The 15,584-nt window shown below is 33.8% G+C and overlaps 2 protein-coding genes across 4 annotated transcripts in view; both read right to left on the bottom strand.

The window, feature by feature from the left end:
- Positions 1–2,647: 2,647 nt before the first annotated feature.
- On the bottom strand, positions 2,648–10,492 carry LOC142983879 (uncharacterized). The gene is made up of 5 exons (XM_076131053.1): positions 10,328–10,492; positions 9,256–9,349; positions 7,354–8,850; positions 6,299–7,051; positions 2,648–6,038 (listed from the first exon to the last, which is right to left on the bottom strand). Exons 2-5 carry the CDS (start codon positions 9,323–9,325, stop codon positions 4,903–4,905), a joined length of 3,456 nt encoding a protein of 1,151 aa, XP_075987168.1. The 5' UTR covers positions 9,326–9,349; positions 10,328–10,492; the 3' UTR covers positions 2,648–4,902.
- Positions 10,493–12,111: 1,619 nt separating this feature from the next.
- Nep3 (M13 family metallopeptidase neprilysin 3) overlaps positions 12,112–15,584 on the bottom strand; it is a 79,410-nt gene continuing 75,937 nt past the window's right edge. For all 3 annotated transcript variants that reach the window (XM_076130872.1, XM_076130870.1, XM_076130871.1), the window contains one exon: positions 12,112–15,397. In XM_076130872.1, the coding sequence (XP_075986987.1) occupies positions 15,221–15,397 (177 nt within the window). In that variant the 3' untranslated portion in view covers positions 12,112–15,220. The remainder of the gene's footprint in view (positions 15,398–15,584) is intronic.

Raw genomic sequence — 15,584 nt, 5'->3', positions numbered from 1 at the left:
ATTAACTCGTACTTACTCAACGTCTGAACTAAGCACAAACTCCTTGGTTCCAATAGAAATCCCGTGGCCAGTAGCTCCAGTTATCTGCTACTAGCTGACCTGCGCAACTTCGCTTGCGTAACATAAGAGAGAATAAATTTCCCCGTTTTTGTAACATTTTTCATTGGTACTCTGCTCCTATTGTTAGTAGCGTGATGATATATAGCATATAACCTTCCTCGATAAATGGACTATCTAACACTGAAAGAATTTTTCAAATCGGACCAGTAGTTCCTGAGATTAGCGCGTTCAAACAAACAAACAAACAAACAAACAAACAAACAAACTCTTCAGCTTTATAGTATTAGTATAGATGAATTTCAGGCAAGATAATAATCTTTGCGTATATTTTCAGGCATGTACTTAGGCACTATATCCTCAGGCTACGTCCGGTGTACATAACAGGATTACTGTCAGCGCGGCCGAGTCAACCGCTGAGGCCTTGCGCCACTTGTTGCTTCACAACTACTTTATTGATCTAATTCATGAATCTGCTGACGCGATCTTTTCACTATACAGGACTATAAACTACTATGTATGCAGTGTACACTACAATATAGGCCAGACGTACACAACTACTTATTTACTTTCTACAATCTATGTGAGTCGTGGCCTTAGGCCCATCGTTCACAACGCAATATAAATCTAACTAATCCTATAGGAACAACAGAAATCTCTAGCTAACTTATACCCATATTAAACCTACTCAAATGTTTCAAAACACGTAAATCCTTGTAAGTACTTAACTCAAAACGTTTTGTCAAAGTGTCAATATGTAATGTAAGGTACCTGCGGGTATTAAGGCCTGTCGGGTAATAAGGCCTAAATAACAAAAAACGTACGAAATACAGTAGTAGACGATCAAGATTACAGTCACACAAGCTCAGAGCGTATACGAGTCGCTGCAAAGTGGCGGACACACTCTTGCACTTCTCCCCCCGCAAATATCGTCGAAATCATTCAGAAGTGCGGTTCAGCAGCACGAATTATAAAAATTGACTCCAGTAAAACGTAAGTTGTTTAGAAAATATCATATTTACAAACCTGTATTGACTGTCCGCTTATTAATTAACGTATGCTTGTCCTTAGATTACCGTTTTAAGAGACTTGTAGTTATAAAAAATATATTATTATTCTTTTCTGTAAATAGGTGGTTGGTGGATATTAAGGCCTATAAAATTTTACAATAGGCCTTATTATACTCCTATTTTTTTAACTGCTATATAAGTAGGAGCGTGTTTTTAAAATGTTTGTTAGTGGGTAGTATATACATAGTTTATATTTTCAATTTATTTATTATTGTTTTCAGTGCTTACAGTCACGATGCCTCCCAAACGAGCATTGTGGTCAGAAGGCGATCTGACAAAAATAAATCACAAAAAAAAAATATCGGTACGGTCATGCCTGCAAAGAAGATAGAATGGATGATGCAATGAGGCAATGTTCGCGATGCTTCAAGTGGTACCACGAAGATTGTGTCGGTTTGACTGCAGAATATACTGATGATTTTCAATGTCCTGATGGATGCGAATAAGGACAATTTATTTAATTTATTAAGACTACTATGCTTTCTATTGCCTTATGTTAATGATTATTGATGTCAGGAATGCTAATTTACTTAGTTTAAGTTGATTTTTGAATAGTTTATAGTATAGGCCTTTTAACCCTACCCTATTATAATAAGGCCTAAAGACAGCGTTTTTTTAAAAGTGATATAATGTTTTAGTTTTAAGCTTTACAAGCTATTTTTTGTTTAAACTCGGTAGTAATATAAGTACATGACTGATTATTATAAAAACTGGTTGATTATATTGGATATTCTTCATTTTATTACAAATCTCCCTTAGCTAGGCCTTAATACCCGCGGGTACCTTATTTACATTGTAAGTATTCCAATTAGCGCGTAACTAGACACCGGACTTAAGTTGAGAGCACTCCAACAATATTTCTTAAAATCCCATAGCTCGCTATCCAGAATCGTACCCAAGACATCTGCTCTATCCCTAGATAGCTTCACCACTCAACCGTTTCGGGCCTTAGTAAATGGTGTTGATAAAATATACTTTTAAGGTTATGCCTGCTAGTAGATACCTATAAAACAAAAGTTCAAAATGTCAGCTAATACAGCTATAAAATCGATGGACTTGACCACAAGATTATCAATATTGTGTGTTTAGCAAATTGGCGGGATGAGGGAATCCCTCGTCTTAAATACTCATATAAGATAACTACTTCAGAATCATTAGTTGCAGCTATTAGTTTAATAATTGCTTAGAAATATCAGGGAAATTGTTAAAGAATTACTGGTTTAGGAACGTCTGTGGGTAATTCCTATAGGTCAACAGCTAAGTTATCTTTGAAACCTGAAAGGAAAAGTCATAATTCGCGATTTGATGACGAAATTGTATAAGGTGATGGCAAAGCTGCAAAGGTATAAAGTCTTAATTTCTTGTATATAAAAAAACGAACGCCAAATGTGTTGCTAAACATTTAGTTTTTTAAGATACGGAAAAGCTTTGTTGGAAGAGAAAAAAAGCAAAATAATTAAAAGAAAATTCGTGAGCTGAGCTGTGGGGTCAGTCAGGCAGTAAATAAAAATGGCAATGTAAATATGGTATGGTGTAATATTTATTTAAATTAACAATAAAACTAACCATAACGTAGACAGACTAAAACATCATTATAGATGATCAAACTAGGGCATAATTCCAAAATATATTTACAAATATCTTAAAATATAATAAAATCTATATTCTATGCTGACTGCAGGTATTATTTCTTTATAAACGACAACAATAAAATACACATGGAATATATAATATTCTTAAATATCTAGTTATTTGCGCAAAAGATTTGACATACATACAGTCAGCTCCAAAAGTCGGTGAACTACATTATTATTCAATCTTTCGAAACCTATATATTTGTAGTGTTGCATATTATTTCATCGAGAAAGCATCTGACGGTGATCGAAATGATTAATTCCAACTAGTGAATGCAATCCCGATCTCGCGGGATCCCGATCTCGCGAGATCCCGTGTATTTTTTCGGGATCAATCCCGAAGCATAATATGACGAGATCCCGTTCGGGATTGTCGGAGAGGGCATTTTCAGCAGCTGGGTACATTGCAATAGACTTAAGATGCCGATTAGAAGATCATACTATTGATACACTTTGTTTATTAAGAGGCTACTTTCAAAATGCCATGTGATTACTTTTTATTTTGATCTCCTGGAGCTACACCAACTTTTTTGATTATGTTCATGTGATTACACTGTTAATTATGTTACGTTGTTAGTAATATTCAAAAATAAAGGCTTTTATTTTCTTTCAAATAAGCAATAATTTATTGCATTCACCACACTATTACACACATATTACATTAAACAAGCCGTATTAATCGTATTATTTTTACTAACTAGACGGGATCCCGAAAATCTCGGGATCCCGCGGGATTGATATTTCTGATCGCGAGGGATCTCGAGTTGACGATCTCGAGTCGGGATTGCATTCCCTAATTCCAACTAATTTTACCTGATTTTATTCATGTATTTATTAACATTTTTGGTAATAAAGAGGTTTTGAAAATATGAAGGCGTAAAGCGACTTATGGAGATCACTGTACATAAAATCACCGTCTTTCCATAAGGATAGGCAGAGACCAGAGAACGCCACTCATTTCTTAACCTCTCGATTTTATTTTATATGCATAAATACCTTGAATGTAGAGACACACTATTTCTACTGTTTTTTTTTTAATAATTATTGTAAGAAAGCCTATAATTAATTATAGAATAACTAGCTGACCCGCGCAACTTCGCTTGCGTCACATAAGAGAGAATGGGTCAGAATTTTCCATGCTTTTGTAACACTTCTACTGTTACTCTGCTCATATTGGTCGTAGCGTGATGATATAAAATATGCTTTTTTTTACGAAAAATATTCTCAAAATTATTTATATCTCTTAGTATAACGAAGTCGCGCTAAGGCATATCCGCCATTAAAACAGTTGCCATGACAACGGAATTTTGTTAATTCAATGTCATTATAATATTGATTTTTCGCAACTTTGTTGAATTTTCTGAATTTTCCGGGAAATGCGTCATTTTCCCGGGATAAAAAGTAGCCTATGTCCTTTCTCGGGTATCAAAATATCTCCATACCAAATTTCATGCAAATTGGTTCAGTAGTTTAGACGTGATTCAGTAGCAGACAGACAGACAGAGTTACTTTCGCATTTATAATATTAGTATGGATTTTATATTTTTGTTTGTATCTCCACAACAAAATTCTATTAGGAATAATCAATACACCTAAACTATGTCCATGGCAATGGAAGTAATAAGCTATTATGTTAAATTTCATTGCTTTGCCTAACCTTATTAATGTGAATAGTAAGCAGTATTTATTTGAATGGCAGTGAATACACAATTATATTCTAACTTATGACGTACCTAATACTCTGCTTTTTCATTCTTGGACAACTAATTATGTGTCTCTATTTTTGACCAGACTCCATACAGTAACTGTCAAAAGTAGACCTCGAACAGCTATTTGCCGAAAAGAAAATCGGCCCTAAAAGAACTAAAGCTATTTAAGGGAAGGTTCATATCAGACGGAACATACGTCGCGTATTATCGGTCGCGCAACGCCAGAACAGACAAAATGTATAGAAAAACACCCGACCGTTCACACTCAACCGATGATGCATCGGTGCGAAGCCTATACAAATTAAGTTACGCCCGACGCATCTTCCGTCAGATATGAACCTTCCCTAAGCCTTAGAAAAAACGCAGGCGCATTATTGTATTTTATTTACATAAATTGTCTAACCAATCATTAAGGCTAGACAAATCCAACCCTCAGGGTTCCTGCTGGCTGGATGAACTCTGATTACCCTTCTTCCCAGTACCATAGATCTTTTGGCATAATTCCAAAAATCTCCACCCAGCCAACTCGAAGGGAGTTTCTCTCACCATATTCCTGTATTGAGTCCTAATTTCAGACATTTTCTTAGAACAAGCAATAGCACTTTTATTCAAAATTTCTGAGACCTCCATCCATAAGTAACTTCGTACAAATTTCGGGTTTTTAAACTTCTCCAAATTGCTTAAATACCATTCTAATAGCTGTTCCGTTTCATCATCACTCCACGGTTCTTCAATACCAGAATCTTCAATCACTGGTTTCGGATTATTTTCTATTGCAAGTTTAATAGCAATTTCTTTAGCAAAGATTTCTTTAAGGTATGCAGCAAATGGCGTAGGTTTTCCAGCAACTTCATCGGTATCAATATTGTAGAATTGCTTCAAATAATTCAACTTATTAAACACTTTGGTGACAGGTTCACATACATAGTTCGCAAGTTCAGTCCATAGATATTTCTTCTCAAACCTCGGGCTGACGAAATCTTCAATGTTTTCTAAGTAATATTGTAACGCTTGAACAACTTTATCATCTGGTAAAGCAACGTCTTTGTATACTTTACCATTATTAGTCTTACTTTGTTCAGCTTTAGCGAATTTTGGTTTCAAACGCATAACCTTTTCAAGTAAACTGTGGTATATAGACTTTTTCACATTAGGATCGTCTTCAACCACTCGCTGATGATTTGCTTTTAATTTCGCAAGCATTTTTCTACAAGCTACAGGTGATTTGTTAGGTAATTTCGCTGATATTTCAGCCCACATTTCTTTTGGTTTGATCTCTTTACCTTTGTGCAGTCTTATATAGTTAATGTAATGAATAAGTAGTAATTTTTTGGTTCGTTTAGTCCATTTATTGACGGGTTTTGGTTCAGTTGGCTGTTGAACTTCTTCTACTATTGTAGTTAGTACTTGTTCCTGCGGTTGCTCTTGTAATTCTTCTTGCGCTTGTTCTTGCAATTGTTCCTGGGATTGTTCTTGCATGTTTGAGTGTTGTATGATGATTTGCGCGCTCTCAATGTTCGATATGTCTTCTCCTTCTGGTATTACGATTATGCATTGGTAGTCGTCTTCTGTAATGAAAATAAGATTTAATTAGTACTGGAATATTTTGCCATAAATTATGAATTCATGTTAGGAAAATTTTTGTAATTTTTTTTTACTACAAATATTAATAGATTAAGTCTTGTGTTGGTATTTATTACAATGATTTTACATATAAAAGACATGAACCAATAAAAAAAGTAATGAGTACAATTTTTTTTGTAAAACAATTAATTTCTTAAAGCCTTCATAATATCTGAACTCTACAGATACAAGTAAAAATACTAACCTTCTTGTTCATTCTTATCATCGGAGCCCATCGGCATCTCCACATAATTTCCATCTTCATCCACCTCCATATTTTCCTGTCCCTCATTCGTATTATAAATCTGATCAAACATAGCAAAGTACTTCCAAGATATCTTCACATCAGGGTTCCTTAACCTCATAGTCTTCAACTTACGATAAGACTTTCGTAATTCCAAGAATTTTTCTTTACAAGCCATTTCCCCTTTACCAATCTCTTCAGCCAAGTCTGCCCATTTACTACTGTCGTCCGAGTTACTGTTTATCTCATCGAAATGTCGACAAAAATAGTTAATCAATTGTTTTATTTCCTTAGCTGACCATTCTTCACCATCATCGGAATCAATTTTACCATTTTTGAGCTTAGTTTTGATCGCTCTGTAACCGAAAACTTTCTTGCACAGAGCATAGTAAGGCCAGAGAATTGGTTTCTCTGGTTTGTTGATTTCTCTTTGGACATATGCAGTGTAAACCTGTTTCAAGTTCCTAAATCTGTGTGCACACTGTGTGGCTGATATTCCTATCTGATTGGCAAGTATCTCCCAAAGTGAATGTTTATTTCTGTTAGTCGTTGAGAACTTGTCTTTATTCTTTTGATAATATTCGAGTATTTTGAAGGCTTTAGAGTCGCCAGTGCGACGTTTAGTGCGTTTGGTGAAACCTCTTTCGTCAAATGATTCGTCATCATCTGAATACTCTTCTACTGTATCGTCCGTTTTGATGTTAATTTTTCTCACTGGAAAAAAAAGATTATTAGTAGGAGATACGAATACATAATTCTTCCGTTACTGAGTGACTGACTGATAAGCAAGGCACAGCCGAAACTACTGAGTGTAGAAAGCAGTTGGAATTTGGTATGAAGATTCCTTACGAAGTGTAGAGTAGCACTTAGAAACGGGCAAAGCCGCGGGCGTAAAGATAGTAATTCTATAATAAAGCAAAACTATTCGCCATTTAAAATAAGTTCACTTTCGCAAATACAATCAATAATACTTGACTAGTGTAGGAACAGATAAGAAATAATTAAATGTTTCTTACCTCCAACTTTCCCACCTTCAGGAGCAGGTGCTGAAAGATTCTCATATCCCGCTAACAAATTACTATCCATGCCATAATCAAATATTCTATCAAACAGTTCAATATATCTCCAATCAATCTGCATATCTGGGTTCTCTTTCTTATCATTCAATATGGTCTTATACAAGGCCATAAGGTCTTCCCACTGGCCCTTACAGCTTTGAAGGTTTCTCTTCAATTTCTTCACTACCGCTGCCCAACAAACGTAATGACAGAGATTGTCTTTATACATTTCTATGTTGTCATAGAAAAACTGCACTAAATCGTCCAATTCCTCTGTCTTCCAATTCTCTAGCTGTTCCGGTTTGTCTTTCATTTTAATCATCTGTGATTCTGTCTCCTTTGATATTATATTATCAAACAGAATAGCAATAGGTTTACGACTTCGCATGTCATAACCGCCCTTGATATACAAATCTAAATGAGCCGTTTTCATTTCACCATATTTTTCTTTGCAAGCTTCAGCTGTTTTGTCCAAAAGACGACCAATTTCGTTCCATAAAAAGTTGTTTGGTATTGTTTTATCTTCAAATTCGTCGAAACAATCGTAACAATACTTAACTAGAACAGTCATTTCGGTAGTATCCCAATCCGGTCTCGGTTCATCACCCAAAGCTTGGCTCTCGATGATTTTATACTCCTGATTGATGTATTTCCTATTGAAGTCATCATCTCCATCAAATATTTTGTCAAACAACTCCATGTAAGGCCAGTTAATACTTTCGGCGCCGTCAGCACGTCTTTTATCAAGCAATCGCAAGTAATGTTGCTTGTAATTCAAGAACCGTTTCTGCCAATATTCTCCGTCATCTTCTCCCAACTCCATAGCAATATTGTCCCATAAACCTTTTCGTCTATACTCTTGCTGGAAACTCTTTTTGTATTTCAAATACAAATTAAGCATCTTTTCAACTTTTTCGTCACCTGATGTCTTTGCAGGACCTTTTTTTATAAGCATTACATTCTCATAGTCCTGTTCCAGTGTTGATACAGTGACTTGACTTCCTTCCGCCTGTTCTTGTATCTCAACTTTAGATTTAAAAGCTTCATTTTGAAATATCTGATGGCACAGTTCAAAGTACTGCCATTTTACATAAACACCTTTTTGTATATGGCTACAGATTTCGAGATATTTTGCTTTTAAAGTGTTTAGCTGTGCTTCACATGCATTTGGGGTTTTACCAACCAGCATTGTTTTGCAAGCAACAGTCCATAAATGCTTTTTCTTTGTGCTTCCCGATATGAATGTTTGTTTGTTATCATTGTAGAATATAAGGAGTCTTCTGATGTCTACGTCAGTCCAAGTTTCTGCCGGTGTAGTGGTTAGTTGTTCATTGATATTATTTGTAAGGATGTTAGGAACTATGTAGGTATTTTCATTGTCTTGCTGGAGTTCTATTGCCTGATTTTCTATACTTTGAACAGTTGTTAGGACTCCTTCTTCATTGCCTCCATTTTCTGTAAAGTAACATAAAAAAATATTTAGAATTCTGATAAAGAATAAGAGAAAGATGTTATATATACAAATACTTAGAATTAAAAATTTGTTTCAAGAGTCTGATTTGAAACATCAATATTTACTATATTTAGAAAGATGAAACCAAGTACTAACAGTATTAGAAATGGTATCACAGGGAAATAGTATTTTAGCTAATAGAACATAATAAACTAATTGATTGTCCCCGTACTTGACAAAATAGAAATGATTTATGTTTTGCACATGCAGCCATGGGACTTCAGTAAATCTACTGGACATTAACATATGGGGCCCTTACAATTCTAGAGGTGTTTAACCTCTAGTCATATGAGTACCTACTACCTATGCAATTATTAAAAATAAATTAAATTAAGTTTATAACTTACCATCAACATAGAACAGCAATATTTCACCATTTGCTTGCATTTCAGTCTTCACAACCACTGCTTGCTCCATGTTTGGTAGCAATCATCAAACTATCTGTAATTGAAAATGCACTTCTTTGAAACAAGTTATATGTACAAACATATGACATGTCTGTGCTTCTTTTGCAAACATATTAGGAAGCTTTACATTTAGTGCATTGCTGAAAAGCAAGGATCTCCAGAAAGATTAGAGAAGAGGTACATTTACAGTTGTTTAAGAAATTGCTTATAAATAGGTATTGTCAAATTCTAATGATAAAATCTTCTTATTAACTTGGGCTCAAATCCCACCCATTAAAAATATTTGTGAGATGAGCACAAGTATTTGTTCTGAGCCTGGTTGTTATTGTATGTGTTGTGGATCTTAATAAGTATGTATTTAAAAGTATATACATACGTATGTATGTACAAAGTATATACATACATAATTCATCAATCAACATATGTTTATCATTGATTTGGTCACCAAAGTACTAGCTCTACTTAGTTTGGAATCAAATGACCGTGTTTGAGCTGTCCAAAGATATTTATTTAACTTAAATACAGTAGATATGAATATATCCAGTATAACCTTATATGGATCTAATGTCTACTGTCTTAGTTGTTCATCTGGCCCATTCCATTTTAAAATGTCATTGTACAAGTCAGTGTTCACAATTAAATATTTACCACTAATTATGGCTACTATCATTGTTAATTCTTCACTGTTTGTTGTATATTGATGTTAAAACAATTTCTAAATAACAATGTCGAGATGGCTAACCTTACCTTATTTTTATTGAACGCCGGGGACGAATAGATTACTATACGTCAAAAACGACATAAGAACTACAATTTACGTGAAATCAGTCTGATTTTGTTATATTTTAGCGTATTTCATCATTATTTTCTTAACTTTTGCTAAAACTAAGCAATTATAGCGGGAATTGTGGTATTCAGAATAAAATGGGCACCTTTAACGCTGGCTTTATCTCGCTAATGCGTACTTACGCATTTTACACTTTCGTTTTATTTATACATTCAAATAACTTACCGAAATAAATATTCACAGGTATTATTTATTTTGATACAATTTGACATTGGCGGCCAAAACACAGAATTCACAAAAAGTTGATCGGAAATCAAATCAGTTACAAGTTGTAGTACTCAAGAAGCGCAGCAATGCGGTAAATGTTTCAATCCGCCATTTTGATTTCCGAACCCGTCTTAATCCGAACAACTGTCAAAACTGTCAAGTCATGTCAAATATTTAAGCCTAGTGCACACGTTATTTTCTAAGCTCAGTATACACAATAAATGGCTGAAGGGCTATTACGAAGTAAAATTAAAATATTGGTAAGAGGTCTGACTGCTTTCTGCACGGAATATCCAATATTTTACTATAGATTGGGCACTACAGCATGAACATTTCAATATTTATAATCTAGTACAGTCGAGCTCATATTTAGATTATTATATTATATTATTATTAATTATTAATTATTATACCTTGCTTTACGTGTAGTTAAGCAAGGTGTAATATAACTATAACTGATTCCTTAGCGCATAAGGACTTATGAATTACTAGCTGACCCGCGCAACTTCGCTTGCGTCACATAAGAGAGAATGCGTCAAAATTTTCCCCGTTTTTGTAACATTTTTTACTCGTACTCTGCTCCTATTGATCGTAGCGTGATGATAATATGGCCTATAGCCTTCCTCGATAAATAGGCTATCTAACACTGAAATAATTTTTCAAATCGGTCCAGTAGTTCCTGAGATTAGCGCGTTCAAACAAACAAACAAACAAACAAACTCTTCAGCTTTATAATATTAGTATAGATTTTTGAAAATTTTAAAGACAGAAGAACTTCCTTTTGCTATAGGAGTTCTGTGTGTTGCTATATTATAGCGGAAGAGCCATCAAAGAGAATTTGCGATTGAAAAAGTTGTTGGATATAATCAATTTCATATCCTGGTAGAGGCAAATACCTACTAGTGAAAACATTATATAACACCATAAGCCTGGCCTTTCTTAGGTACAGTTATATTAGAGTCAGCTTCCAGTCTCACCAGATGCAGCATATTATCAATATATTACGAATAGTGACTAAGTATCAGACCGTCATATCCCTCGTGATCATTTTTCTATACGACTAGCTGACCCGCGCAACTTCGCTTGAGTCACCTAACAGAATGGGTCAAAATTTTCCCCGTTTTTGTAACATTTTTCGTTGCTACTCCGCTCCTAATGACCGTAGCGTGATGTTATATAGCCTATAGCCTTCCTCGATAAATGGACTATCTAACACTGAAAGAAATTTCAGTTCCAATTTTCAAATCGGACCCGTAGTTCCTGAGATTAGCGCGTTCAAACAAACAAACAAACTCTTCAGCTTTATAATATTAGTATAGATTAACAATATTATTTCTTGATTTCTTATACTTAATTTCTCAGGACTGTTTGTAGTAACAAAATCATTAAAATGTAGTCAGCGAGGTAGTAAATTATGTCTTTATCTAGGCATTCTTTGATCATATGAAAGTACTTGAGGGACTTCAGGGTATTTCACCCATGCAAGGTGATAATTATTGATTCGATTTCAATCAATAAACCATCAGAAAATACTAAAGGCGTAGGTTTGTACTTTTTAAAAGTTTATGTTAATTGTGGTACCGAATCACTGATAATTTAGCTATAATGTTTGTCCGTTGTGCAACTAAACAGGTATGTGAACTCCCTTATAAGAGTCTGCTTATGGACACCGTGGCGATTTCTAACTATTTTCCGACACAGAGTCAGGCAAAGGGTGTTTAGAAAAAAATAAAACAACTTTGTGGAAAGTTTGAAAACACAATTTATTTTCAAGGACATTCGACATATGCAATAAATAAATCAGTCAATAACACGTAAAATCATTGTTGTTCTACAAAATGTAACGTTGGTTGTGGATCTATATTCAATATTATATTACTTATATAAAATTACTAAATTGTTGATAATATATATACTTTGGCAATCTTACAAATAACTGCAAAATATATAACCTTTCTGTTTATAATACTGATTACATTAAAATCATCTATGACAATGACATTACAATTATTTTTAATACTGTTATGTTTGCTGGAAGTGATCTTGTGTTTAATATTTCTAAAAAACTAAATTATATTTGATTCATGGATAATTATTATCTAGATCTATTGGTCTTCGCCTACGAAATACTAATGATATGAAATTTTAATTGTGTTCGTAATTGTGTATAAAAATTAAATGTCTTAAGTTTAGCGATTATGAAGCTGACTGTACTCGACAGTTCATATGACAAGTTCTGAAAGGATCTACTTCGGGAATAATGGTTGATGACAAATATTATCCCATTTTGATACCTTCAGTTTCTCTTTAAAAACATTGTAAAGCTTTACTGTTGTATGGGCCATGTATGATGGACATATAAAACATTAATGATTTTTCCTTGTGTATACATAGGATTCCGAGAGACAAGAAGTTTATTGTCACCTTTAAGTTATGCAGGTATTCATCCGTCGCAATAATATTGTTATGTCATTCTTTAACACTTCACCAGTTTCAGATACTTCTAAAATTACGTGATTACAATTCATATAATTTTACAGATATATCGAAGACGTCAAAGCCGAATTTTACATTTAGTTGATCGAAAAAAATACTAAGTAAGTATATAAGTTTAAAATGTATCATAACATTCCACTAGAAGAAATATAATGTTCTTTAATCGGCTAAGCAAACATTGCTCGACATTTCACAATCTCATACACATATTTGTACTCCTGCTCTTATAATACACACAAACAGCTATCTATCTAACGGTTAACATACATTACAAAGCAAAACACCGATAAAATAAAATTCGATTATGTAAAACATACAAAAATATTTATTTCGTACAATCGTACACAAAAATGTTTACATGTGCACATGTCAAATATGTCAAAAACTAAGTGTCATTTTGTTTGACATGTGTACCGTGCCGACATTTTTGATGCGAACTGTACCTAAGAAAACACCAACATTACACTCGCACATACATATCACACACATATCTCTTAAACGATAATAATAAAGCATAATATTATTCATAAAACATCAAAAAATGACCAGCATCTTCATCAAAATGATCTACAAAACTAAATTTTGTTGACATTTGGAACTAACTGATGGCACTATTACGAATTATTTACTTATAATAAGTACATTATGTCTAGACATTGCACGTTACATTCAACTTATAGTTAAATTCATTCATGGTTTTAAAAATAAATATTAAACAAAATAAATACTGTCCACTTTTAATCAATTGTAATTTACATTGCATGCTTCCTCTTTAGCGTTATTACTTATTCATATAAATAAGTTTATCTATCAAGCTGCTCCTTATAAAAGTGCACGTTACTGAAGCATTTTGAATGTGTTACCCCAAATATTGTATATACTCACTCATATTACCAATAGCGATTTTATTCATATTTTGCTCATGTTGGGACGAAAAATTACGGTCACCGGCAACGGTAAATGATACTCATCCATTTGATAATATTCTAATTGAATACAGTAAGTAGGTATATACCTATTTAGAACTTTATTTTCAATTAATTAAAAGTGGACAATCTATACAATCAGAGATGCAAAACCAATTGATTAATAACATGTAAATATTTAATTATATACTATTTAATGAAAACTTTCACCTATATTATCTATTTTTGTATTGCCAGGTAAAAAAATAAAATCGAATAATGGCAGCCCCGTTTATATTAAAAGCGATATCTGCGATTAATCTTATTTTATTATTTATTTATTAAAATTTGTTTTATTGGGTTCTTTACAAATATGCATACGTTCAAAGGTCTATTTTTTATTATTGATCGTAGCTTGGTATGCTGTGTGCAGTGCAGAACCCATAAGCTAAGGATACACTAGGAGAGAAGTTGTCCTGCTTATCCCGTAGTGTATCCTAGGCTTTTAATGGAAGGCCGCCCATAATGACTGTAGTATATTTTAGGGAAATCAGTACAGATAAAATATCAAATTACCGTCAGAGGTTCAAGTATTCAGAAAGAAAGTGTAAATACTTTTGGAATCTTTAATTATTTGTTCTGTTTAGGGCATAGAAACAGCACACAGTGGGAATGGCGTGCCATCTAAACCACTGCCCCAAAGCTGACATCGAATTAATTTGGCTCTCGTATATGTTTTTTCAGAGTGTATGATTTTATAACTTTACTGATTACCTTAAAATATATAGGTACAGGTCCTTCCAGGCGACATTTTGTGAAAAATTAATTTATCTAATCTCGCTATCTCGCACTGTTATATAATGAAAATGATACCATTCTCTATTTATAATTCGCATAATGTCCTATTAACTCATATACCCGTTTTCTAGACAATAGCTAAGCTCATATATACATACAATAATATAAATATCAAAATCTTTGGGCTGCGGTAACCCTAAACACTTGACAGTTTGGTGAATGAAATTGACATTTGACATTAGCTCGATATTTTTATCTGTTAGTGTCAAATTTTCCATACACGTACTTACTTATCAGATAAATGTATGAAAAATTTTAAGATACACACTAGTTAGAAAAATGAAGACATAAATGTTTAGACATTTGAATTAAAAACAGTGTTTGTCTTTGATGAATAATTCAAGAGACAATTGTATTTTGTATTCAGGTAACACTTGACAGACTCTTTAAAAATTACCGGCCAAAAAATTAAAAAAAAAAAACGGCGACGGGATTTACCTTAGGATTTATAGGACCCAAATAATCATTTAGAAAGTCTCTGAATTATTATTTTACCTCTATAGGCATTATTTTACTTTTATAGGCGTTGGTCATAAAACATCAATTTTATTCACCAAACTGTATATAAATATACCTAGCATAGCTGAAGCATTTACCAAACCTCGCACTTGTGTTTAGGGTTCATTTTGGACCCTGACTTGCACTGGAACTCCTCAGAGAACTCTCTCAGGTTCGTGAGAGGACCTATCACTCGGTACTTCGCGATTGTATGGTCATCTTTTTCTATTTGCATCTTCGTGGACTCTTTTGTCATTGCTGAACACCACACCTGAAAAGGATTGTCAAACTTAAGTAATGTGGAAAGGGCGCTCCACATTCACACGAGACATTCACGCGAGAATCTCCGGAGATTCTCAGCGAGAACTGTAGCGAGAACTTCTTTGGGTACACACTCTCACAAAGTTCTCAAATAGTTCTCGCGCTCGATGACGATGGAAGCAGAAGTAACCGCTGCG

This window comes from Anticarsia gemmatalis, chromosome 25, assembly GCF_050436995.1.
Source record: "Anticarsia gemmatalis isolate Benzon Research Colony breed Stoneville strain chromosome 25, ilAntGemm2 primary, whole genome shotgun sequence".
Taxonomy (NCBI): domain Eukaryota; kingdom Metazoa; phylum Arthropoda; class Insecta; order Lepidoptera; family Erebidae; genus Anticarsia; species Anticarsia gemmatalis.
Note: the sequence above shows the minus strand (reverse complement) of the source record. Positions and strands in the feature narration are given on the sequence as shown.

Bases quoted from the DNA above. Each gene is read 5' to 3' on its own strand.
- LOC142983879 (XM_076131053.1), bottom strand. From the start codon at position 9,325: ATGGAGCAAGCAGTGGTTGTGAAGACTGAAATGCAAGCAAATGGTGAA. The intron at 7,052-7,353 runs GTAAGAAACATT...TTTTTTTTCCAG, and splicing joins TGAAGGTGGGAAAGTTGGAG to TGAGAAAAATTAACATCAAA. The intron at 6,039-6,298 runs GTTAGTATTTTT...TTTTCATTACAG, and splicing joins TGATAAGAATGAACAAGAAG to AAGACGACTACCAATGCATA.